Source organism: Ctenopharyngodon idella, chromosome 16, assembly GCF_019924925.1.
Source record: "Ctenopharyngodon idella isolate HZGC_01 chromosome 16, HZGC01, whole genome shotgun sequence".
NCBI lineage: Eukaryota > Metazoa > Chordata > Actinopteri > Cypriniformes > Xenocyprididae > Ctenopharyngodon > Ctenopharyngodon idella.
Genome location: NC_067235.1, coordinates 15,261,809 through 15,285,349, shown reverse-complemented (window position 1 = coordinate 15,285,349; position 23,541 = coordinate 15,261,809). Strand labels below are relative to the sequence as shown.

The 23,541-nt window shown below is 36.2% G+C and overlaps 1 protein-coding gene across 4 annotated transcripts; it reads right to left on the bottom strand.

Moving 5' to 3' along the window:
- Nucleotides 1–399: 399 nt before the first annotated feature.
- On the bottom strand, nt 400–22,777 carry lpcat3 (lysophosphatidylcholine acyltransferase 3). Of its 4 annotated transcripts, none has more exons than XM_051864300.1 (13): nt 22,521–22,777; nt 20,652–20,759; nt 18,069–18,178; nt 17,394–17,487; nt 16,493–16,527; nt 14,423–14,604; nt 13,444–13,552; nt 11,030–11,116; nt 8,888–9,054; nt 8,624–8,771; nt 3,587–3,742; nt 3,336–3,463; nt 400–1,881 (listed from the first exon to the last, which is right to left on the bottom strand). In XM_051864300.1, the coding sequence occupies exons 1-12, from the start codon at nt 22,603–22,605 to the stop codon at nt 3,344–3,346; spliced, it is 1,401 nt and encodes a 466-aa protein (XP_051720260.1). In that variant the 5' UTR covers nt 22,606–22,777; the 3' UTR covers nt 400–1,881; nt 3,336–3,343. The 4 variants fall into 4 exon arrangements, with proteins under 4 accessions (XP_051720260.1, XP_051720261.1, XP_051720262.1 ...); XM_051864301.1 differs by having other exon boundaries at nt 18,069–18,175; XM_051864302.1 differs by having other exon boundaries at nt 18,069–18,175; nt 19,099–20,759; nt 22,521–22,651.
- Nucleotides 22,778–23,541: the final 764 nt, after the last annotated feature.

The following is a 23,541-nucleotide window of genomic DNA, read 5'->3' as shown; positions in this document are numbered from 1 at the left end:
GTTAATATGCAACAACCAAATCGTTGCTATAGGAAGTTACCAAGCGATATTAACATAAACTATTTAATATTAATAAGATAAGCATTGTCAATAGTAGGAAACCTGCTAGCGGTCCTTAAGTCAGCGCGATGGCTGGCTGTGTGATACATCTGGCTGGGAAGGAAGCATCTGGAGGGCTCGCGCATACTACTACTTATCCTCAAACCACACATTTATTCCCGCTTCGAGTCTATAATGAAGGACATTTGCGAATGCGTTTGAACTCCCCACTATCACAATCTGTGCTTCAGCTCAAGGGCCCGGACTGCAAGATGACGTCATATCGGCTCCCACAGCAGACAGACAGACCTAAAACCCTGACACCACAATTCAAAAAACACCACAACACACCGGAGCAGGTTTTGTTAAAATCCAGCATTTTTAATGAATATTACAAAAAACGTTTTCATTTAAAAGTAATTGTTTTTTTTTTCTCTGTTTTTTTCTTTTTCTTTTTTGTACATTTGGTAGCAGTAAGGCAGTAGTAGTTGTTTCCCAAAAACAATTTTTACATCAAAATTTGCAACCACATGTATAAATATTATAAAACAATTCCGTTGCTACAGTGAGCCTCTGCTTCTTCGGATTGAATCTGGGTGCAGGTTTTAAAAATCGGTCCTCACTGAAGAGTGATGTACATTTGTGCCAAGGGTCTTCAATATGTCATGTCATACAGAATGGATATGAAGGCAAATATGCGTAGGAATTACTGAGAGCAGATCGCAAAGAAAAAGACCTGATGTACGAATACAAATGTTGAGAATGTTAGATGTTTTAAGTATAAAAATAACTTCACTGTGCAATGAAACACAATGACATTTTTAAGGACTGTACACAAACACACACACACTTTTTCAATCTGAATAACAGCAGTTTTTTTTATGTGCACAGTTTAGTTCATTGCTCAGTAAATACTTATAATTTAAATATATATATAATTGTCTGCTCTTAATAATACTGACACACATTTACCCTCATATATGATTCCGGTGAGTAGTGTTGATGTGTTTCTGTTTTGCTTGTGCTCATACACTGGACAAAAAGTTTTGCTGGAGAAAATGGAGTGAACGAGAAAAGGTCAGGTGGATGGCCTGACAGTGTTAAATGGAGTGAGAGGATGAGATGACAGAATGATGAGCCTTTTTATGAAAGTGTGTCAGAAAAAAAAACCTATAAAAAAAAAGCAGTTACCATAAAACCCCTTCCTAAAAAAAATGAGAAGATCCCCCATCAGAAGTTGTCTGATCACAAGACAAAAAAAATGGTTATAAAAATGAAAAACATTCATTTATAATGCCAGGCGATGCTGAGTGTGCAGTCACTGTTCACTCTTATGTTTGTGTCACATTTCAGTGTTTCTCTTTTCAATCTAAAGGTAAGCAAGTTGGGAGTTGCTAGCAAAATAAAATAAAAAAGGTCTCATTTGTTTCCATCTTTCAAAATCATGCTCTACATTCCCTCTAAAAGTGCACACATGTCCTCAGCGACAGCAAAAGCCAGTTCTGATTAGTAATGATCTCATTTCCTGTTTCCTGTGAGTAATGAGTGCAATGGTATGAGCAGATACAGTATAATTATTTTCAGCCACCAAACATCAGTAAATCTTATTTAACGAATATTGAACCTCAGAAATGTTTGTACTTCTGCAGCTTTTAACCCTTTTCATTATAGTCCACCACAATTCCCAAAGAATGAGAAAACTTTCAAACGCACTAACATTTGTACACATACATCAGTGCTGTATGTAAATAGTAATATATTACTAAAGGCCTTAAAATTTGTCCTCTTCAGGTGCTCTTTAAAAGTCACAGTTCACTTCAGTCAAAATGGCCGCAAACAAACCTGTGTAAGACAAAGAGGGGAAAAAAGGATGATTATTTTACTTTTCTCACACAGTCACTAATTATAAAGCACTTTTAGTCAAAGATTGCTAAAGGTTTTGTCAATTATCAGCAAAGCCTCATTATGATCAGAAACAAAACGCTTGGATGACAGGAAAAAAAGTCTCGAATGGAAAAACTATGGTGCAACAAATAAACAGACATTTTATGAAGACACGGATGAATGAAACATTGCTGCAGTGCCAGTGAAAAACTTTGAGAGAGAGAGAGGATGATACATTTTTCCTACTGGAATTAAATGGCTTATGGTCACACTGATCCTAACTGAATCATCAGTCATGATCTAATGAAGTATGATTATGCTGCTTATAAGTCCTCCTGGGAAGATCATACGTACGCGTTCGGAAGCCGTAATTAAGATGTGATGTGGGTTCAAGTGATTTGGGTCAGAATAAAAAGGACACGCAACTCTTTCTTTGTCACTTCTGGGATTTTTTTTTTTTTTGCTCGAAATCAATAATATTTGCAAGGTTTGGAAGAACAGCGTGCTGATTTTTTTATCTTGAGTTTGTTGCCCAGCCCTATTTGTTTGAACCGCGAAGAGGTGTCTACTTTCACCTAAGCTTACGCTACTCCTACATCCTACGCCATACGCTGGAACTCGATTCTCTCGTGAGCGCGCAGGCGGCCGTTAACGGAAGCTAGATATTCTAGTTTATTAAGTTATAAATATGAATTTTTTTTTTACAAAAACACATCGCTTCACTTCAGAAGGCCCCTATTAACCCCATGGAGCTGTATGAATTACTTTTATGATGGATGGATGAGCTTTTTTTGGGCTTCAAAATCGCGGTTACTATTCACTCCCATTATAAAGCTTGGAAGAGCCAGAATATTTTTTTAATATAACTCCAGCTGTGTTGAAAGAAGATAGTCATATACACCTAGGATGGCTTGAGGGTGAGTAAATAATGGGATAATTTCATTTTTGGGTGAGCTAACCCTTTGAAGACATTTATAATATTAAAAAAATGCTGTCCTTTTTGTTAATAAATAAATCCTAAAAAATCCTCACGATTTCCACAAAAATATGAAGCAGCACAACTGTTTTCAACATTGATACTGATAAAAAATGTTTCTTGAGCAGCAAATTAGCATATTAGAATGATTTCTTTGATCGGCTCACAAGCGATAGATGTAAATACCATGTAAACAGGGCCAAAGAATATTTTGAGTTTCAAACTGATAAAACATTGTGAAGGTGTTCATGCAACTACTAACATGATCTGAAGCAGTAGCATAAACTTCCACTGCTGCCGCAAACACAGGAAATAACAGATGTGACACACTCCAAAAAAAAAAAAAAAAAAACATTCACACTAAAAAAAACACACAAACAGTGAGAACAGGGTGGCACAAACAGGAGAGTCTCGAAGAGACAGATGCTAAATTTACCTTTCTAATTAATCCTCCTTTTTCTCACTGCCTCTTTTTCGAGGCACGAACACCTTGCGGAGGTATGGCAGCACAAGAAAGGCAGCGAAGAAAAAGATGTGGCCACAGAAATAAATGGAGTAGTAAACCTATAAAACAAATACATTCAAAATGTAAATGACAATAGCAAACACTTCGATAAAGGAGGTTAAGATCATGATCATCCAACATCAGATTAATGATTAACGAATCCCTGAGGAGCAAGTACACACCTTTAGCCACTTGTCGTAAGTGAAGAGGCAGAATGGCACCAGAGGGTATCCCATAAATAGCCAGTGAACTAACTGCTGTACTAAATAAACTAGTGGATACAGATGACTTTGAGCGATGGATGTCAGCAAAGGACTGTCCCGCACCAGTGCCTGAGCCTGCAAAAATATTTACAGAACAGTTATATTACATTTATCCTTTGTCTAATGGCATGTGTCCACGTATGCGGAAAAAAAGCTCAATATTCTGCCCAAAATGCTAGTCAAATATTTTTTCTTTTTAAGTTTTATTAATGAACATTACTTAATACATTAAAAATAAACATTTACCTAGATTAATGAATACTGTAAAAAAAACTTGCTTTGCCTCTATGTCAGTTTCCATGGCACTCAGATGCCTTAAAAAATAAAGTGAAAGCGCTTCGCTCTATTCACTCCGCACCGGTGGACACATACCGCAAGTAAACATGCACAATGTTTCAATCTTGCCTAGGCCCTAGAGCCATATTTCACTGAATAATATTACATTTCAACTTGTTTTCTTTTTCTCCTGAGAAGGTTAATGATCAAGCTGTACCATCAGCATTCATCAAAAAAATGTGTTTGGCTCAGACAGGAAATGTCATTTGTAAATATTCCATTGACTTTCATTTAATGTCTACTGATGTCTCACATTTTCTGACATGAGAACTATTTGTCATTTTTAAAGAAGGACTACAAAGGGTGAGATACTTCCTCACATACTCACAGCTGTCTTCAACCTGTAAAATTGTGTTGCACAAAAAAGCTACTCAAAACAGTTGCAACAAGGGCTGTTCTTTTTGGAATTTTTGGAATCGACTCTATCGAACCAGGAATCGGAATTGGAGTCGATTCCAAAAATTCCAAAAAGAACAGCCCTTGTTGCAACTGTTTTGAGTAGCTTTTTTGTCAAGAATCGATTCCTCACTGTTGTTTTCGATTCTTTTTCAATTCGTTTTTTTTTTTTTTTTTTAACGAAAGATCGGAGGAACTAAATTTCGCCATGACCACAGCATATAAATGTTGTAGAATGTAGCCTTCTCATTAAATTAAGCTTTGTTTGTAACATGAAGATACATTTCTATAGCTCTGATTGATTCTGCCCCTGAAAAGGGTCATAGCCCAGTAGTAAGAATGCTAAAAACAAAACAACGCTCATTCAAGCACATGCATTATTGCATGGATGGAACAAGACGTGTCTAAAATGGATGTGCACAATTCAGTTGAATGATAAAGTTTACTTTAACTGTACGCTTTCGCACAGAACGCACAAAGAAAACTGTACACTGAAATAACCACAACATTAACAACAACGCTGAAATAAGGGCGCGTGGCTTATCTGTCAATCATATGCGAGTGGAAGTTGCATTTGTTACTACAGAAACACTCTCGGCCACTGAACTGTGCTCTTGATGAGTTTCCTTTCAGAATTATCATTGGCTGATAGGAAAAAAACTGTAGCATTTTATTTAAATGAAAATAAAGAGAAATTGAATCATGGTTTCCACAGAAATATTAAGCAGCACAACTACTTTAAACATTGGTAATAATAATAAATGTTTTGTAAACACCAAATCATCATATTAGAATGATATCTGAAGGATCATGTGACACTGGAGACTGGAATAATGATGCTGAAAATTTAGCTTTACTGTCACAGGAATAAATTACATTTTAAAATATATTAAATTGTAATAATATTTCACAATATTACTGATACTCAAATACTGTTGATCAAATAAATGCCATCTTGGTGAGCATAAGACAAGAGCATGAAGAGCATAAAACACTCTTGAACAGTGTGTGTGTGTGTGTGTGTGTTTGAGAACAGATTCTTTTCTGAAATGGTCAAGTCTGTAGATTAAGGACACAAAATGTGTTGTTCTATATGAGAGGAGGAGTGGAGGGAACAGGTGGTACCGTTCAAAAACTGATAAATGTCCAGTGTTCACAGTAGCAAAAAAATCTATACGTGTATATTCTCTTCATGAGACATACACTTATATTGGACACAAAATTAATATTGCAGGAGAATGGAAAGAGCAAGTAAGCACCATCTTGTTAGAGTTCACATCCAGGCTGGACTTGATTGATAAATGTCCACTGCCACTGACTATGAAGTTAGACGCTATTAGACAGGTGGCGCTGTCTAAAGTACAACATCTGTTTTCCAGTGTTCATATTCAACAGAATGTGCTGAGCAAAATGAATAACAAAACAGTGAGCTTAGTGCGAAAGTGGTTTGGACTTAACACACATAGCATTTGTGATATTATTTTTCATCCCCAATGGGAAGGAGGGTTGGGGGTACCAAATGTGATATGGATTTATACCAGCATACGGATTTCCCACCTTCTGAACATGCTGAATAATGATGACAAAGATGTTAGGGAGCTGGCTAGATCCTCCGCAAGCTGCCTCAGTGAGACGCAAGCTGCCTCACTTCCTTGGTTTCAAAAGAAAACCCAGCGGGAAACTTGACACCCACTCTGCTGGTTTTGGTCATACTGGCCGGACCTGAATGACCTCTGTGTTCGAACTGGGGTATCGCTGGAGTGGGCGCGGTCTGACTCTAGGATTTTGAGGGTTTCAGAGGACATTATTACTGACCCCCTAACCTACGTCAGGGCAACAGCCACATACGGTGGTCATAGCCACCTGTTAACATCCATAGGTGCCTGGCGAACTCTCACGGACTTACACCAGCATCATCAAAAACAGCACTGGACTGGACTGAAACTTCAGGGAAAACTTGCATGTCTTCCCTCTGCTGATCATTCTGTTTCTCATTCATTTCTTAAGTATACTGCACTCAGTGAGGACATTGCCATTTTCACAGTAAAAGCCAGGTTACAACCTCATTGTTTGCATCGCATCACAGAACAGATTACTGAAACATTGCCGCATATCTTGAATGGCTGCCATGCTTACAAGGGAATGTACATAGCATGCCACGACAGAATAGTGGACCTTATAGTCAAAGACATATCAAACCATTTTTCACCTTCAGGTAAGAATGTATAAACATTCCTGTATAAAATCATCCATGTTCCAGTATTGCAATAGTAACTCTGAAACCTTTTCACATCTGTTTGCTAATACACTAGGGGTGCAACGGTTCAGATTACTCACGGTTCGGTTTGTATCACGGTTTTAGGCTCACGGTTTCGGTACGGTTCGGTATGTGCTATGTTCAGGTAAAAAATTACTACTGTCAAATAAAAATAAAGAAAATAAGAACAAATAATCAAACGGCACAAATAAATACATTAAAGCAAAGATACAAATAAAAGCTTTTCAGGTACAAAAATTGAATAAAGTAGCTAATAAATTGTAAAACAACATTGCATGTAATCTTCACTGTATAAATTAAATAAAGATCAATCATTATTAATTATTAAGTTACTATTCAGTCATGAGCAATGAGTGATTTCCATGTCTTTTGTTGTTTGATTAACATTAAAAACACATTCAGACAGCAGGAATGCAAGGGCTGCTGTCTCTTTAAGACATAATACACGGATCAGTAGACTGGTACTTAACACATGCGTTCTTTCTCGAGTGTATAAGTTCACTTAAGACATAACCGACTATGCGTGCGTCTCAATCAGCTCCCTAGTTCAGTAGTCAGGGCACTGATCAGGGAGTCGGCCACATTCATTTACATGATATATTGATTCACGACCTAGGAAGCTAGGGAGCTGATTGAGACACAGGGTATGCTTGCTAGGATACTCGCCAAGACCGGCATGTTGACGCAATTTTGTGTGAATTTGTCCGTTCAAGAACAAGACATGAAAGAGACCTCAATATTTGCGCGCTGTACACGCGCTTACGCGTGCGTCCTTCGGATGAGTGCAGAAATCTTCTCACAGAGCTCGCGCAAGTTCTCTTTAGCGCCTTGCATTCGAATGTTTAAATTGGCATGGCTTAAATTAGTTTAGTATAAACGCAGATAGCAACGTGTGCTGTTCAGGTCTCACCTGCGCTCGTGCGCTATCAACACCCGGGTGATGACGGCGTAAATGACTGGTCATATAGAGCATACGGCACTCGCATTGAACAAAGTTAAGGGGAAGCCAGAATGCGTATCCATCGACAGAAACATACATTAGCCTAACTCTGTCTGTCTGTTTTATTTATTTTCTGCAAACCATATTATAGATGCGTATGCATCGTCAGATATGATATGAACCACGGTGCAAGTGCGTGCCGAAACGAGAACGGTACGGTTCGATTTTTTTTTACCGAGAACCGTTTCACCCCTATAATACACCAGATGTTGTTGTGATTAATGAGGAGTTTAGAGAGGTGTTCGTTTTGGAGGTTGCATGCACATTTGACTCTAGTATGGAGGAAGCCTTTATGACTAAGGTTGTTAAATACCAACCACTCCTAAACACCATCTCAGAGATAGGTTATCGGGCCGACTACTTGTTTTCATATTTGGCAGCTTAGGACACACACATAGGCTGGTTGTAAGAGGGCTTCAACAGCTTGGGATGTCCAAAAAGAGGGCTAAGTGGCTAGCAAAGTACTGTGCTCTGTCTGCTATTATAGGCAGCCGCATATATGGCGAAGATGTTGTTACTTATCCCCATAAAAACTGAGAGATATGCTTAATGTTGTACCTGTATTTGACTGCATCTATAATATTTATGGTCCCTGTAAATCATTCCTTTTAAGTGGACTTAAATATTTTTTTTTAAATGTGTGTGTGTGTGTGTGTGTGTGTCCTGTGTAAGCTGTTTAAGATACATTTAATATTTGATAAGTTTACAGATGATATATCATGATTCTAGAATGAAGTTTTGCTTCAACACTCATATAGGAGCAAGACAATCATGTCAAATAAATTCTCAGTGAGTTCCTAAACTTAGAAACACTATATCTTCAAAGCTGTAAACTTTCAGAAATGAGTCACTTACCATGAAAGTAAGTGACTCAAAAGACTTTAGACATCTTGATTCTAAACAACTTCACGCCTCAAGTCTGGTATAGTAATGTTGCCATGGTTACCTGCTTCTCCACATTGACAATGATGAACTCCAAGGAAAAGCAGATGAGGTATCCTGAGTGCAAGCCGTGCCAGACAGCCAGGAATAACAACGTAAACATTTGAGACAGCAACTTGTTACCCATAAACTTCAATCTCTTAAACACATGCCTGTATTATAGAAGAAAAATGGAGAGAAAATGAATTGACACATACAATTAAAAGAAAAACAATAAGATTTTGAAAGCCACTGATATCAAATGTCAAATACATAAGAGAGAGCATACCTGGCCACCCAAGCATTTGTGTTGATGTTGAAGGAATTGATGGTGCCTGTGAAGAGGGGCGTGGTCTCAAATAGCCACACCCTCACATTGGCACAGGCATCCCATTGGGGCTCCCCTTTTTCGTTCTTCCCATTATAGCCCAACCCGGAGAGTATACACACACCTTCCTAAAAATATAAATATATATTTTGGGATGATTACAGAATACTTTTAAAGCTACAGCAGCCCCAAAAAGTATTTGGACAGTTAAAGGTGCAGTATGTTGGATTTCTGTCCACTAGAGGTCACTAGAGGCCTATTCAAAACAAAGGCATAGCTTGATGACGCCAAGTGTGAACGTGTACATGTGTGAATCTTGGTACATGTGGTCTTCACCTCACAGCCGGTTGAAAAGAATCGGGATAGACTCGGGAAGAAATCACGTTCATGGATGCAATTATAAACGTTATTGTAGTATGAAGCAGAGCAGGACCGAGTGTTGTGGGAGCTGAACAAGGCCGCTGGAGCGGTTGCGCAACACACGCCTCACGAGCAGCGGAACTTTTATTATGCCGCAGTCGTCGGCGCTGCTTCTGCTTTTCTGGTCATGAGTATGAGGTAACACAGCTCTGTTTATCATTTTAGATACATTTGAGTGTGTTGAAAATGATGTTATAACGTTACTCTGTACGTTCGCTCGGCGGCTGCTGTGAGACACTTGTTGCACACTGCAGTAAGATAGATCTATTTTAGAATATCATATTAAATGCTGGATGGCTTGTGTTGATAAATGGCATGCAATTAATTTTAAAACGTATTGTATGATGGAGAAAATTCTGTATTACTGTTACTAAAAATAAAGCTGCATCTGATTATGCTATGTTAGCTACTTGACAAAATAGAGTTTTTCTCTGAGGCATGGTAAAGCATGGTACTCGCAAAAAATCAAGAAAATTAGATTTAAACAATAAGACTTAACGTGTTGAGCTATATAACAATAATTAGTTTTCTGTCTATAAATATATCAAAACAGTTGTTCCCTTGTCCATTAAAACATGTAATATATTAAAGCGTCTTTGGTGTTTCCATGGTTTCTACAAAATAAAACTGGAAACCGAGGGTAACAAGGGTATGAAGCAATTGACAGGCGACTTCTCGCACGTGCCGGAGCCTTGGTTAAAATCGCAATTTTCCTCACGATTTACAAATAGATGGAAACATTTGGGATATTGTAAGTACTCAAGTGAACAAAATATATAACACTGGTCTAGTGGTTTTTGGATATTTTACTGCAAAATTCTTACATATTGCACCTTTAAGTCACATTTAAAAACTGTACAAATGTCATTGCATTTGATACAAAATATCAAACCATTCCCAAGTGAAATTATATATGATGTAGTTTGGTTATAAATAAAAAAAACAACAGATATGCTGTTCAGAACTAACACCGTGTCTACACCGGACGTGAGCCGCACGACAAAAGACAACAGGACCCATTTTAATCAGTGATGTTGTCTGCAGTGTATGCGGCGTGACGCGAGCGACAAATCTCCGACAGTAAACTGATGCCTCGTATTAATGATGTACTGACACGAAGGACAAATGCTTTGCAATGGGTGCTTTGTCGCCTCCAGTGTAGACAGCTTTTAGCTGTTGTGACGCAAGTGACAACGGTCGCGTCCGGTGTAGACACGGTGTAAGACTCTGCACTAATTATCTTGTTTTTTTTTGTTTTTTTTATCCAATGCAATGGCATTCAGACATTTAAGGTGTGACCTAAGTCTTAAATAAAAATATAAATAAATAAAAACTAAAAATTGGGCCACTGAATGTCAAAGAAACCAATCTAAACAATGCAAGCACACCTACAAATCACAATCAACAGACAGTTTTAAGCCTGAAAACCTGTTTAGCATCCTCTCAACCTGATCAGGTGTGGCTTGTACTTCTAGTTTGGTGAACCCTACGATGGTTCAATTTCACATTCTCAGCTAGAAAAAGAAAGCCACGTCTTGTTTGTAATTGACTTGTTACACAGCTAACACCTCACTAAGAAGATAATTAAGATACATTGACAGGGTGCACAGCATGAAATGTAACGACTCTCAATTACCACAAGTGTGCTCTTAACGTGGGATTGTGGTTGTGCTGTTTACTCACCGTGATTAGCCAGCAGCTGATGTACTTATACAGGTTTATTTTCACCCACACTAGGATGTACACACATTTGTACCAGAATGGATGTGCCTGAATCACAGATCAAAAGAAATGAATCAGTTCTGATGCATTATGAAATATCTTTTTTTTAGCCTTATAAAATAATTTTAAACAAATAGTATGTTTTTTACGTCCCGTACAGTATTCAAATGATGAGGTTTAAATGATAACAATGTCAAGATTTTTCATAGGTGTTTGTCATTAAAATCAACAATTGATTAAATGAACAATTATATATGATGATCCCCTTGCAAGGGGGCATAAATATTTTGTATAAAGACCCATTATTCTGTGTGATATTACTGTATAAAGGCAATGTATTAACGCAACATTTGAAAACATAATTTAAAAAATATGTAATTATATTAAATTATATTGTCATTGTACTAAAACCAAAATAAATTATTTACATATTTTGGAAGATATTTAACGTAAATAAACAGACGTTTATATGAGTATTTGAGCAATGTTAAATTAATAAATGTTTTCTTTTAAGTTTAAACTTATTTGGATTCACTATGTTACTAGAACTCACTATATTACTAATGATAACGATAATATTTATAGAAAATATGACTCTCTGTTCAATAAAATTTTGTTGTATAGTTTGTAAAATATGCCAAATTACACCACACAATGAGAGTATAGTGTGTATAACATGATTATGATGCTTATTGTCATGTTGTACTTTAAAGGGATAATTCACCCAGAAATGAAAATTCTGTCATCATTTACTCTTAGAGGTGCGGTAAGTAGTTTTTCAAAAACACTGTTTGGAAGTTAGTCAGGCTGACACCAACAACAAACCTGTAACCAATCAGCATTAGGGGGCGTATAACAGTCGAGGAGACAGAATGAGCAAGAGGGAGATTTGAGAAAAAAAAAAGAAAAAAAAAAACTGCAGAACGAGAGATGAGACACAATACAAAAGAGCTCAAAGGAATATCACTGGAATGAAGGTTTATGACTGGGCAAGCGCTTTAGGACCGCATTAATATTAGAAAAGCTTTCCAGCGCTGGAGAGAGCTAAGTGGGAATGCCTGAAAACAGATGCAGAGGCTGCTTTGATTCCGCTTCTCATGTGATTAACACTGGGTTTTGAATGTCTGGAGCTGCTGTGCTGTTTGCGACTAACAACGAACACTTTGTTTTTACTCTTGTGTACTATACATTCATTTTTTGTGTTTCCTTGTCCTTCATTCATCATCTGCGCTTTATTTTTTGTGAAGGATTTTGTTGCACGTCAGCTGTGATAAACAGACATCCACTCTCGCACTGCGTGTGTAACAGTGGCCAGATAGTGAGCGCTGTGCAGGTGAACCACTGCACACTGACAACCGCTAGAGAATGCGGTGTTTAGCGTCATTGTTAGTGCACTCGCCTCGCCTGCCAGCAGCGAAAGGGTCGGGGTTCGAGACCAACTCGGAGCAGGGTGGTTAGGATTGGAGGGTGAGTTTTGGAGGCAGAGCAATGCAGAGAGGGATGGGTTTGTTTGGGTAGATTTCAAATATCAACAATGTCCAACAGCGTTTTTGAAAAACTACTAACCCCAACTTTAATATCATTTCTTCTGCTGAACACAAAAGAAGATATTTTGAAGAATATGGGTAACCAAACAGTCCCCACTGTCTTCCATAGTATTTTTTTCCCCATACTATGGAAGCCAATAGGGTCCATCAACTGTTTGGTTACCCATATTCTTCAAAATATCTTCTGTGTTCAACAGAACAAAGAAATTCATACATGTTTCATACAATTTGAGGGTGAGTAAATGATGACAATTTTCATTTTTAGGTGAACCATCCCTTTAACACATAATGTTTGAAGTAAATGTAATCGTTCCCACACCTGATTATGTCACGACTGCTTTATTTTTACAAGGCAAGTGTATACACATAACATGCAGTGAGAGCTACAGCTTTGGCTCACTGCTTGAATGACTGCTCAATTAGTTTGTGCTGAAATGTATTCATTGAAACTTGATAAGCAAAACTGATTAAATTAATACAACTGAGTCTTTGTTATAAATGAACACCCCTAACAATGAATAATTTTCTATATTTTTCACTGTTTGTGTGAACTCATTTTAACTTGCTCCTCTGCAGCAGTCAAAATGCAGTTATTTGGCTTGCAGCAACCATTTTTCATTTCCAAATTATATATAAATAGCTGCCAAGACTAGACCTGACAGAAAAATGCTCTCATTCAGACTGAGCTTTCTGTTGCATCAGCACCACATTGAAAAGACCACAGAACAAAAACAAGTGGCAGCTCACGAGATACAGGCACAACTGAACTTAAATAGTAAACATTCATTCTTTGTTCAGTCATAATCCACTTAACATTGATTCACTTACCTCAAACTCATCTGTTAAGTAGTAGCTAGCTGGGTAGAGCGGCCCGCCTATCGCAAAGACTGATAGGGTGATCAGACCTAAACTGAATCGCTTCATTGCTGGAACCACACTGCAAGAGGAAGAAACGTTTGTTAGATTAAATAGTTAATTAACAGAGGACTATAATAAGCACTATAAGGGGTCAGTAGTGGTTAAGTTGTGGTCAAAAGCAGTGCTGCCTAAAATACATATCACTCATTTCAATTTCCAACTAAAGCAACAATTGGAGTCATAATATGTGAGCACAGCAATTTGCTAATGTTGAGAAAACCTTAACTTTATGCAAATGAGCAGAGACACAATGTGACAATGGGAGTAAAGAAGACTGTGCTATTTTTCAATATAATGTAATTGAGAGTGGTTTCGCTGTTCCATATGATTGGTCTCTGCTCACATATAGGGATATAATCAAAAAAATTATGTGTGGAAAAGCGTGTCAAAATCTGTCTGCATTCTGATTGACTTTTCATGCATTGGTAATCATTTATCTTCCTCATGATATGATGTATTGCAATTCATATACAAACAACAAAACACAGAATGTTCATTTTTAACAGTAAGAAAACTGATTTCTTGTCAAAATGGAATGATATCTTATTTTTATGAGAAATATGTCTCATTTGTAATTAAATTTTCTAACCCAAGGGCCTGTTGTACAGCAATCCAATAGCATTAGAGCATCCAGTGCCAATATGAATGCTTACAGCTTAATGATTTACGACAAACACAAAGATTAGGCATGTCACAAGAGTGAGTTACTAAGACTTGTTCATTATCACAGCATCCTTGAGCAAGTAAAAGAAATCAATGTCCTTGTAATGGACAAAAGATTCCTGCAAATCACTTTGGATGAATAACTGTTTATAGAAAGTAAAATCATTGGTTTGACAGACTTTGGCTAAGCTAGTATTGTTGAGCTTGTGAAATTTTGTGCACTTACCTATTAGGTGGTTGTCCAGGGACATCGGTCATCTCTCGAGACACCAGCATCTGGTAGTTTCGCAGTGTGAATTGAGGCCCTACCAGAAAGCCTCCATAGAAGTATGAGAAACCAAAGACCTCCAACAGAGACGGCGTAAAGCTGAGGGCAGACTTCTTCTGCTCTGCACTAATCTGAGATTGCTACATAAAAGAAAATGAGTAAATTAATTAAAAGAGAGGGACTGGGAAATTGGACCTGGCTGTAGAATATAAATTGCAAAACTTATTGACATTTATAAAGATGACAGATATGCACTACCATTTAAAAGTTTGGGGTCGGTAAGAATTTTTTAATGAAAGAAGTCCAATACTAACTAAGAGTGCATTCATTTGATCAAAAATACAGTAAAACATTAATATTGTTAAGTATTATTAATGTTTAAAATAACGGTTTTCTATTTTACTATAATTTAAAATATAATTTATTCCTGTGATGTCAAAGCTGAGTCACATGATCCTTCAGAAATCATTCTAATGTGCTGATTTGCTGCTTAAGAAACATTTCTTATGTTGAAAACATCTGTACTTCTAAACTTTTTTTTTTTTTTTTTTACATTTAGTTAGGATTCTTTGATGAACAGAAAGCTCAAAAGAACAGCATTTATTTGAAACTGTAAAGACATTTATAATTTTACAAAAGATTTCTGTCACTTTTGATCAATTTAAAGGGTTAGTTCACTCAAAAATGCAATTCTGTCATCAATTACTCACCCTCATGTTGTTCCACACCTGTAAGACTTTTTATCAAAAAGTATTCTCGTCGCTTTATAATATTAAGGTAGAACCACTGTAGTCACATGAACTGTTTTAAATACGTCTTTAGTAGCTTTCTGGGCAATAAAAGTGTAAATTAACTTGCTGGCAATAGAGGCCTCACTGAGCCATAGGATTTTATCAAAAATATCTTAATTTGTGTTCCGAAGATAAACGAAGGCCTTACGGGTGTGGAACAACATGAAGGTGAGTAATTAATGACAGAATTTTCATTTTTGGGTGAACTAACCCTTTAATGCATTGCATAAATATAAAATAATTAATTTCTTTAAAATAAATAAATAAATAAATAAATCTTACCGACCCAAACTTTTGAACAGTAGTGTACAGTAATTCAGACAGTTCTCTTGTTTTGAATGCACTATAGTCATGCCAGTGAACAAAGAAAAGTGTATGAACCCTTTTACACCTGGTACCGAGATATATATCAAGTGATTTGATCACAAGCAGTCAGTACTTAATACAGGATCAAAGACATTTAGTGATTTTTTTTTTCCCACTTAAACCACATTATGAGGGTGAAACATCACATTTGTGGCTTGATTTAAATTACAAATATACAGTATTTGAAAGAAACAGTGCAGTATTTTTTGCTCATTTTTTTTCCACTTTATCAACATGCAATAAGTGTTGTCACAGCTGGTCAAAGGAGACGTGTGATACCAGGTGAAAATAGCGATCTGTCTGACTGATAGAATCACCTGAGACGGATGTTAATACCAGGTGTAACCAGGGTCTATTTTCGGTCATATGGTAATCTTTACACCCTCAATAAAACATTGCTTCAAGATGAGTAAGAATTGGCTTTCTAGGGTGGCTACATTTATTGACACAAAGGGTGAAATCAACAGATATAACCTCTTACACACAATCACATGATGCCAACTATGTCAAGCCACGGCGACTATTAATATTTAGACAGAGGTGTTTGATGTGAGCCACAGATGAAATCACTGCAGTATAGAACTAAAAGATTACACAATTACATCTCAGGGATTTTCACTACATTTCACCTTGCCGGGCATCATTACACTGATCCATAATGGCCATTTAGCAGAACGTCTGCTACACAACTGAAGAAGATACTTTGTGGTTCCCCATCAGTTCCTTGTGCTCAAATCATGAATAAAAATACAAAGAGTGATGCAGGAAGAGGAAAAGCAGTGAGATAATGATCAGAGGATGAAAGGTGAACAAACTGAGCAAAGGAAGACAAATGGTAGAAGTTAATAGCAACTCATAAAGTCACACTCACTTCTTTTCCACCGTCATAGTAATCAAGCGCTAAACCTGCAATGAGAGAATGAATCATCATCAGTACTAACATGATATGAGCACTACCACTGGCGGAGCAAAATAAGGCGATGCTGATCACATAAAACAACAATATTGCAGACAATACATCTTTTATATAGTGGAAAATTTCAAAATAGTGATAAAATAGAAAATAAATAGTAATAACAATGGTAATTACAATAGTACACTTAAAAAATAAAGGGTTACACTTTATTTTAAGGTGTCCATGTTACAGTGTAATTATACTTTTAAGTACTGAGTAATAATAATTAACTACATATACTTACTATAGGGTTAGGGTTAGGATTGGGGTTTGATTTAGGGTTAGTTGCATGTAATTATGCATAATTCATATTTATTACTACGGTAACTACATGTAATATGTGTAACAAGGACATTGTATAAATAAATTGTTACCAAATAAAGTAAAAAAAAAAAATACCATGGTTTTGAAAACAGGCACATATACGATAGGGATGTACCATACATATCAGTTATCTACAATATCAGTTATCCACAAATATTAAACATTTTAATTAATTTTATCAGTGGATATTTATTGTGCATTCATTTCCTCAATTTTTTTTTATATTACTTTTATATTACCTTTGCTGTCCTCTAATACTCAACAACTAATCTTAAAAAACTAATAATTTAATGACACCGTAGAAAAAATAAATAACATACTATATATTATAAAATGTGATTCTTAAATTCACTTGTAGGATTAAAGATTATTGATTTTAGTGTGCAATTCTGTGTTTTAACATCTTTATTAACACCAACATAAAAATAATGATATATAAAGTCAGAGGAATAATAGGTAAGGAAAAGATGGGAATCAAAAGCAGGCATCATACCGATGAGTTTGAGTGTGAGGACACAGTGAGGCATAGTCCATTTGATATCATACTCGTCTGTAGCTGTGTAGTAATAACCCGTCAACAGATATGTCTGCCAAACAAAAAGAGAGTGTACACCCTGAGGTTCTGTTGACATTGACTGTTTTCATGTCTGGGTTCAAAGAGACCCTAAAGATATGTTAACTTTAAACTTTTATTTTCCCTTCACATTTTAGGTTCCTCTGGCCTTATCAATAAAAGATTTTTCACAATATTTTACCACAGCAGACATGCAGTTTTCAGAAACACGCCTGGTAGACATTCCAGTAAAATTTGCTTCTGCTTGGGTCAATTTGACCTCAGCAAAAACACGGTAGGGAAACACAATTACAGAAATCAAAACAGAAAACTGGCAGGAGTGTAGCTCTTGCAATGTGTACACCAGGCAGAAAATCTCATTGTGAATTTAATCATGTTTTTTTTTAAACTGGGGTCTGTGTGACCTTGACATAAAATAATAAACAAGTCATGAAGTATCAATCTGGTACTTTCTTCCAACTATTAAAATGAGGATTAAATACATGATGCAATATGGTATTGATAAGCTTACAACAGTTCATGCACAAGATCACGTCGAGCACAATAACTGATAAAGAGATAAAGAAAAGTGAATGAGTGTGTGTGCTGCCTCACCATCTGAAAGATAAAGCTACTCAGAACACATGTGACTGTCCTTCCCATCAGCCTCAGCATCAAGAACTGAATGACTACACATAAGAAGGAGTGACCGACCTGAGACCCTGAGAGTAAGACATGGAGAGATGAGAGTTATTGCATTCCTGCAGTACCTGACCACGACATAACAATATAACAGTTTATCTACAATATGAAGATACAATATACGAACAGAATACGTCAGCCAGAATGCCAGTTGTGTCATCATTTACTCACCCTTGTGTCATTTCAAACCCGTATGATTTTCTTTCTTCTGTGAAGCACAAAAGGAGAATTTTTGTAACTGAATGAGTAATATTTTTGAAGGTCTCTCTTTTCTATATAATGACAACAAATGAGTATTGGGTATGTCAAGCTCCAAAATAGCAAAAACACCATTAAAAGTATCAGAAAAGTGATCTATGTATTGTAAACCTATAAAAACGGTCAGCTTTGGAATTTTAAAGTAAAATTTTGAAGTTATTTACTGACAAATCAAATATAATATCTTTGACATCAATAAGATTTGTGAGAACCAATGGAGTATGATGTACCATTTTTGAAGTTCATATGACTACATTTGTAAAGCTTCAATAAAAGGTGAAAGGGAACATTATGAGTGAAAAACAACTACATTTTTGGCATGTTTATCACACAAACACATTGTATGACTTTAGAAGGGCTGAAATATGGTGCGCAAGTAGTATGGACTACATTTATGATACTTTAATTATACTTTTGTGGTGCATTTCTTTGACATTTTGGAGCTTGTTAGACTCTGTTCCCATTCATATTCATTATATGGAAAAAAGGTGGCTGGGATATTCTTCAAAAATTCTTCTTTTGTGATCTACGGGAGAAAAGTCACGTGGGTTTGGAACAACATGAGGTTGAGTTAATGGCGATGAGAACAAGAAAATCCCTTAAAAATTAGTTAGAGAAAGACAGGTTTCAGACTCAATGACAAACAAAAGTAAAATATCTCAGATAATGACAAAGAGAGACAGACCTGCTGTTAGATCCAAACGCAGCACAAAAGAAATCAAATACACAGAATACAAGCACAAGTTAATTTTCACATTTCCCAACACAACACTTATCTGTTTTCATTAGCTTGCTTTTCAACCTGCCACTCATATTCTCATTAGCTACGCTCTCACCACCAGGGGTTATTGCCATGGCGACAAAACCTCATGTCTCTCTGTCACAATCTTCTTTATGTCAAAGCCACAGTCACCAGGAAATCATTACCACAAACTGTAGAGCAGTTAGTCAGGATAGCCTTCATTTTCCCTCCATTATTCTCAAGGACATTACATGGTCAATAACTTTAAAGAGTATAGCCTCAAGAGAAAATCTGACAGTGGCCAAAAAGAAATAATTAAGCACTTTCACTGGACGTCAAACATGTTATCATTAAAAATACAACTAAAAACACTTATCGCTGTGTTTATTAACTTTATATGAACGAGAAATATATACTACCATTCGAAAATCTGGGATCAGTCTTTTTTTTTTTTTTAAACGAAATGAAAACTTTTGTTCATCAAGGACATATTAATTTGATCAAAAGTGACAGTAATGACTTTACATTGTTATTTTTTACATTTTAAACATTGATGATAATAATAATAAATGTTTCCTGAGCAGCAAATCAGCATATTAGAATGATTTCTGAGGGATCATGTGACACTGAAGACTGGAGTAATGATGCTGAAAATTCAGCTTTGCCATCACAGGAATAAATTACATTTTAACATATATTAAAATAGAAAACTATTATTTTAAATTGTAAAACTATTTCACAATATTACTGTTTTTACTGTATTTGAAATCAAATAAATGCAGCATTGGTGAGCTTAACAGACTTCTTTCAAAAACATCCATATATATATATATATATATATACACCAACTCCAAACTTTTAAACGGTAGTGTAATATTTTTAGAGCAACTGTTCTGAAATTAGGAAACTGAGAAACAGCTTTAAAAAAGATATACTAAAAGTCTTTATCTTTGACAAAATTCAACCACATAAGCAAAAAGAAAAGAAAGCCAAAAACAGAACTGTGATATTACATTAATAATACTTTTAAAACTTAATAAAAACATGTATTCTTCTTTATCTTCCCTTTTTAAACTGACAGCGAGAAAATGAGAAAACAATGTTTGAATCCACTTTGATGTCATTTAATATTGAGAATGCAACTGACATACTTTGTCCATTTAGTTAGACTCAACTCTTCTTGTGTAGTTAGATAAGACATGATAAAATCTGTGTGAACAGAGCAAGTTCAACATTGCATGAAACTAGGGGAAATGATCTAATGGCAGAAAAATTCTCCAGTCTAAATACGGTGGACCGACAGTCGCTAACCGTGAACCGCTGTTAGTTGACAAGCCCTGCCGTAGATCATATGACTGACATTCACGTAATCATGACCAGTAGTGTGCTGCTAAAAAAAGCTAGTAGATCTCACTTAAACATGTTACAGTTGTAAAGACACTAGTTATCAGATCTTTCAGCTCTTCACTCCTTCCCTGCTTCATTCTCTATCTCACCAAAATTAAACGTGGCCAGTGCCAGGCCGGTGAATGTGTGGAAGAGATGAACAACTGTCGCAGACTGATGAAAGAAAAACCACCGGTACACCAGTGCAAAGGGATAACCTACAGGGGAAAAGAGAGAGAAACAGATTAGGTATATAATGTGAGGCAACTGTAGATAAATGCTTCCTGCATGAACGTGTGTCATGGCACAAATTTGACAAACTAAATTTTACTCACGGGGACACGACAAACTAGAGAAAGCTTTGACGGAGCGTTAGACGGATAGGAATGTGTAAGATCTGTATTGAGGGCGTGGTCAGTTTAAAATCAAGCAAGAATATAGAAAATTGGATTTCTGAAAGCACACCTTTGAGATTCTCAACGGATGCCTACATCAAGACAAGAGAGCTCTGAAGTAAATAAAAAAAAAATTAGGGGAGCACCAATATTAAATATTAATATCTAATATTAAAAATATATATTATAATAATAATGTTATATTAATATCATAATTATAAAATCAATAAGCTGATGAATATTTTCATGTTATGGCCAATAACCGACCAATATGGCTGATATTAAAATTCTATACTATTTGGTCTCCAAAAAAAAAAAAAAAAAAAAAAAAACATAACAAACACTAGAAATAAAAGTTTAATACTGCAAGTGAATTAACTTTTCAATTTTACTTCGACATGTGCTAAAGATTACATTTAGCATGCTTCGTACTCTTAAAGATGAGTTTTTTTTATATACTTTTATAATATTTATTAACATTCCGAACTGGCTTTTATTTTTATATTCACAGGTTTCATTTTTTGTAATTTTATTATGTGCTTTTATCATTTTTATTAGTTGTTTTTTTTCTATTTAGCTTTATTTTTATTTCAGTTTTAATAATTATAGAACTAAAGCTTAAACCTATTTTATTAGTTACCAAGTCTAAATTTTGAATAATATTTTTACTTTTGTTCAACAAAAACAATTTCTTTAATTGAGCATCAGTTAAGGGTGATCTGTATGTAAAAATAGCTGGAATATTTTGTGCATCCATAGTAAAAAGTTCAAAAGTTTTAATGTTTTTCCTCACACCATCCTCATTGAACACAGCATTACATTATGAAAACAGTTTCATCAACATATGTATCATGCACAGATTAAAATCGAAAAGCTGTGGAAGTTTAGCAGGCATCGTTCTGAGGATCCATATGATAAAAATTTTGTTGAGGGACTAGTAACACTAAATATATTACAAACAAATGAACCACAAAGAAACACTACAATGGTAATGTAACAGTCATTCCATTGAAATCATGCAAATGTTTTCCCAACTCAGTCAGATGCCCCAAATGTCGTTCATCTGGTTGAAGTGGTTAAGCAGTCCACTGCAATGCACCTGGCCAAAGTACAGAGAACCCTGCTATCTGCTCTCACACCCCTATTCTTATCAACCTGTAACCTGAGACCCTGAAACCCAACTTCATTTGTATTGAATCCTTACAACTAACTGTACGTCAAAGGACTAAAATGCAGTTGCAAAACGAAAAGACAGCTGTCAGATGAAGGTCTAACGAGTTAAACTAGTTGCACTCATGACAATCCTTGCAGCTGTGATCAGTTAAGCATGAAATTTCGCCTGGCATGTAGGTCACCCTTGTCGACATTTGATTTTGGCTAGAGTCGGTGTGAATGTTGAGAGTTGGTGTTAGTTCCGTGTCTTTAGTGCTGCTGGGAGCAGGTTGTGCTTGACGTGTGACTTGAGCACACTTCTAATACAACTAACAACTACATAACTGTCCACGTTTCTAAGGACTCCTAACGACACTCATCACCAGGTCTCAGCAGAGCCTAAAAGATCTCACTTATGCGCCGTTCACTTACCTAATAAGACAGACAAAATCAATCGAATAGCCGGTTCGGGTGAACCGAAATATTCGGCTATTTTCTCCAAGAAGGGAGCCGCCATCTTTAGTGTGGGCGGAAGTAGCTGCGGTTGGGTTTCCGTGAGTGTGTGGCGTTCGTGAGCGCTCACGCACTCCTTAACTCCGTCCTGCTACTCCTCCTACCGCGACCTCTCACACCATTCACAGTGAACCCCGCGCTCGACCTTCACTCTCAGCTTTAGCAAACGCCTTGCGCAATGCTTGTGCCATTTCAGTTCATAGTAAAGCACCTAAATGACGCGACATGAGGATGACATTGTTTACTAAGTTCAGAAGTCCATTTATTATAACGGAAACAATATTAGTCACGAGATTGGGTTTGGATAGTAAAAGAACAAATCTAACGATTGACATAGGAATAAACTTAAGTCCTAATTATTAATATTGTCAGTAAAAAGTGTCCTGATAAAGATGATAAAGCAGCGTCACAATACTGCCCTCTAGTGTTTGTCAAACCAAACGGCCATCGTATGATACAACATTGTAATCACGTCCATAAAACACCCTGCTGCACTTATCCTGTTGCACATGCTCTGCATACTAGGAACTGTTTGTATTGTTTCCTGTTCGAAGTTTTGTGGCATTTCAAAATGTTTCTACATTTTATTTACATCCTTCAAGCTGCTCAAAAAGAGAATGCCTTAAAACCCTATAAATTACACACAGAAAAAAGGGTTTAAAATTGTACCTTTAGGGGTACAACAGCTTGTCGCTGGGGCAGTACACTTAAAAGGACATTATTGTACCTTTTTTTACTCCAAAAATTAGGTATGTACCTTTCCGAGTTAAAAAAAAAAACTTACGAAAATAATATGTACCTTTTTGGAGTTAAAAAGGTACAAAAATGTCCTTTTAAGTGTACAAGCTGTTGTGCCCCTAAAGGTACAATTTTAAACCCTTTTTTCTGTACTTGCAAAATATATTGATAATAAAGAGATAACAAATGTATAAAAAAAAAA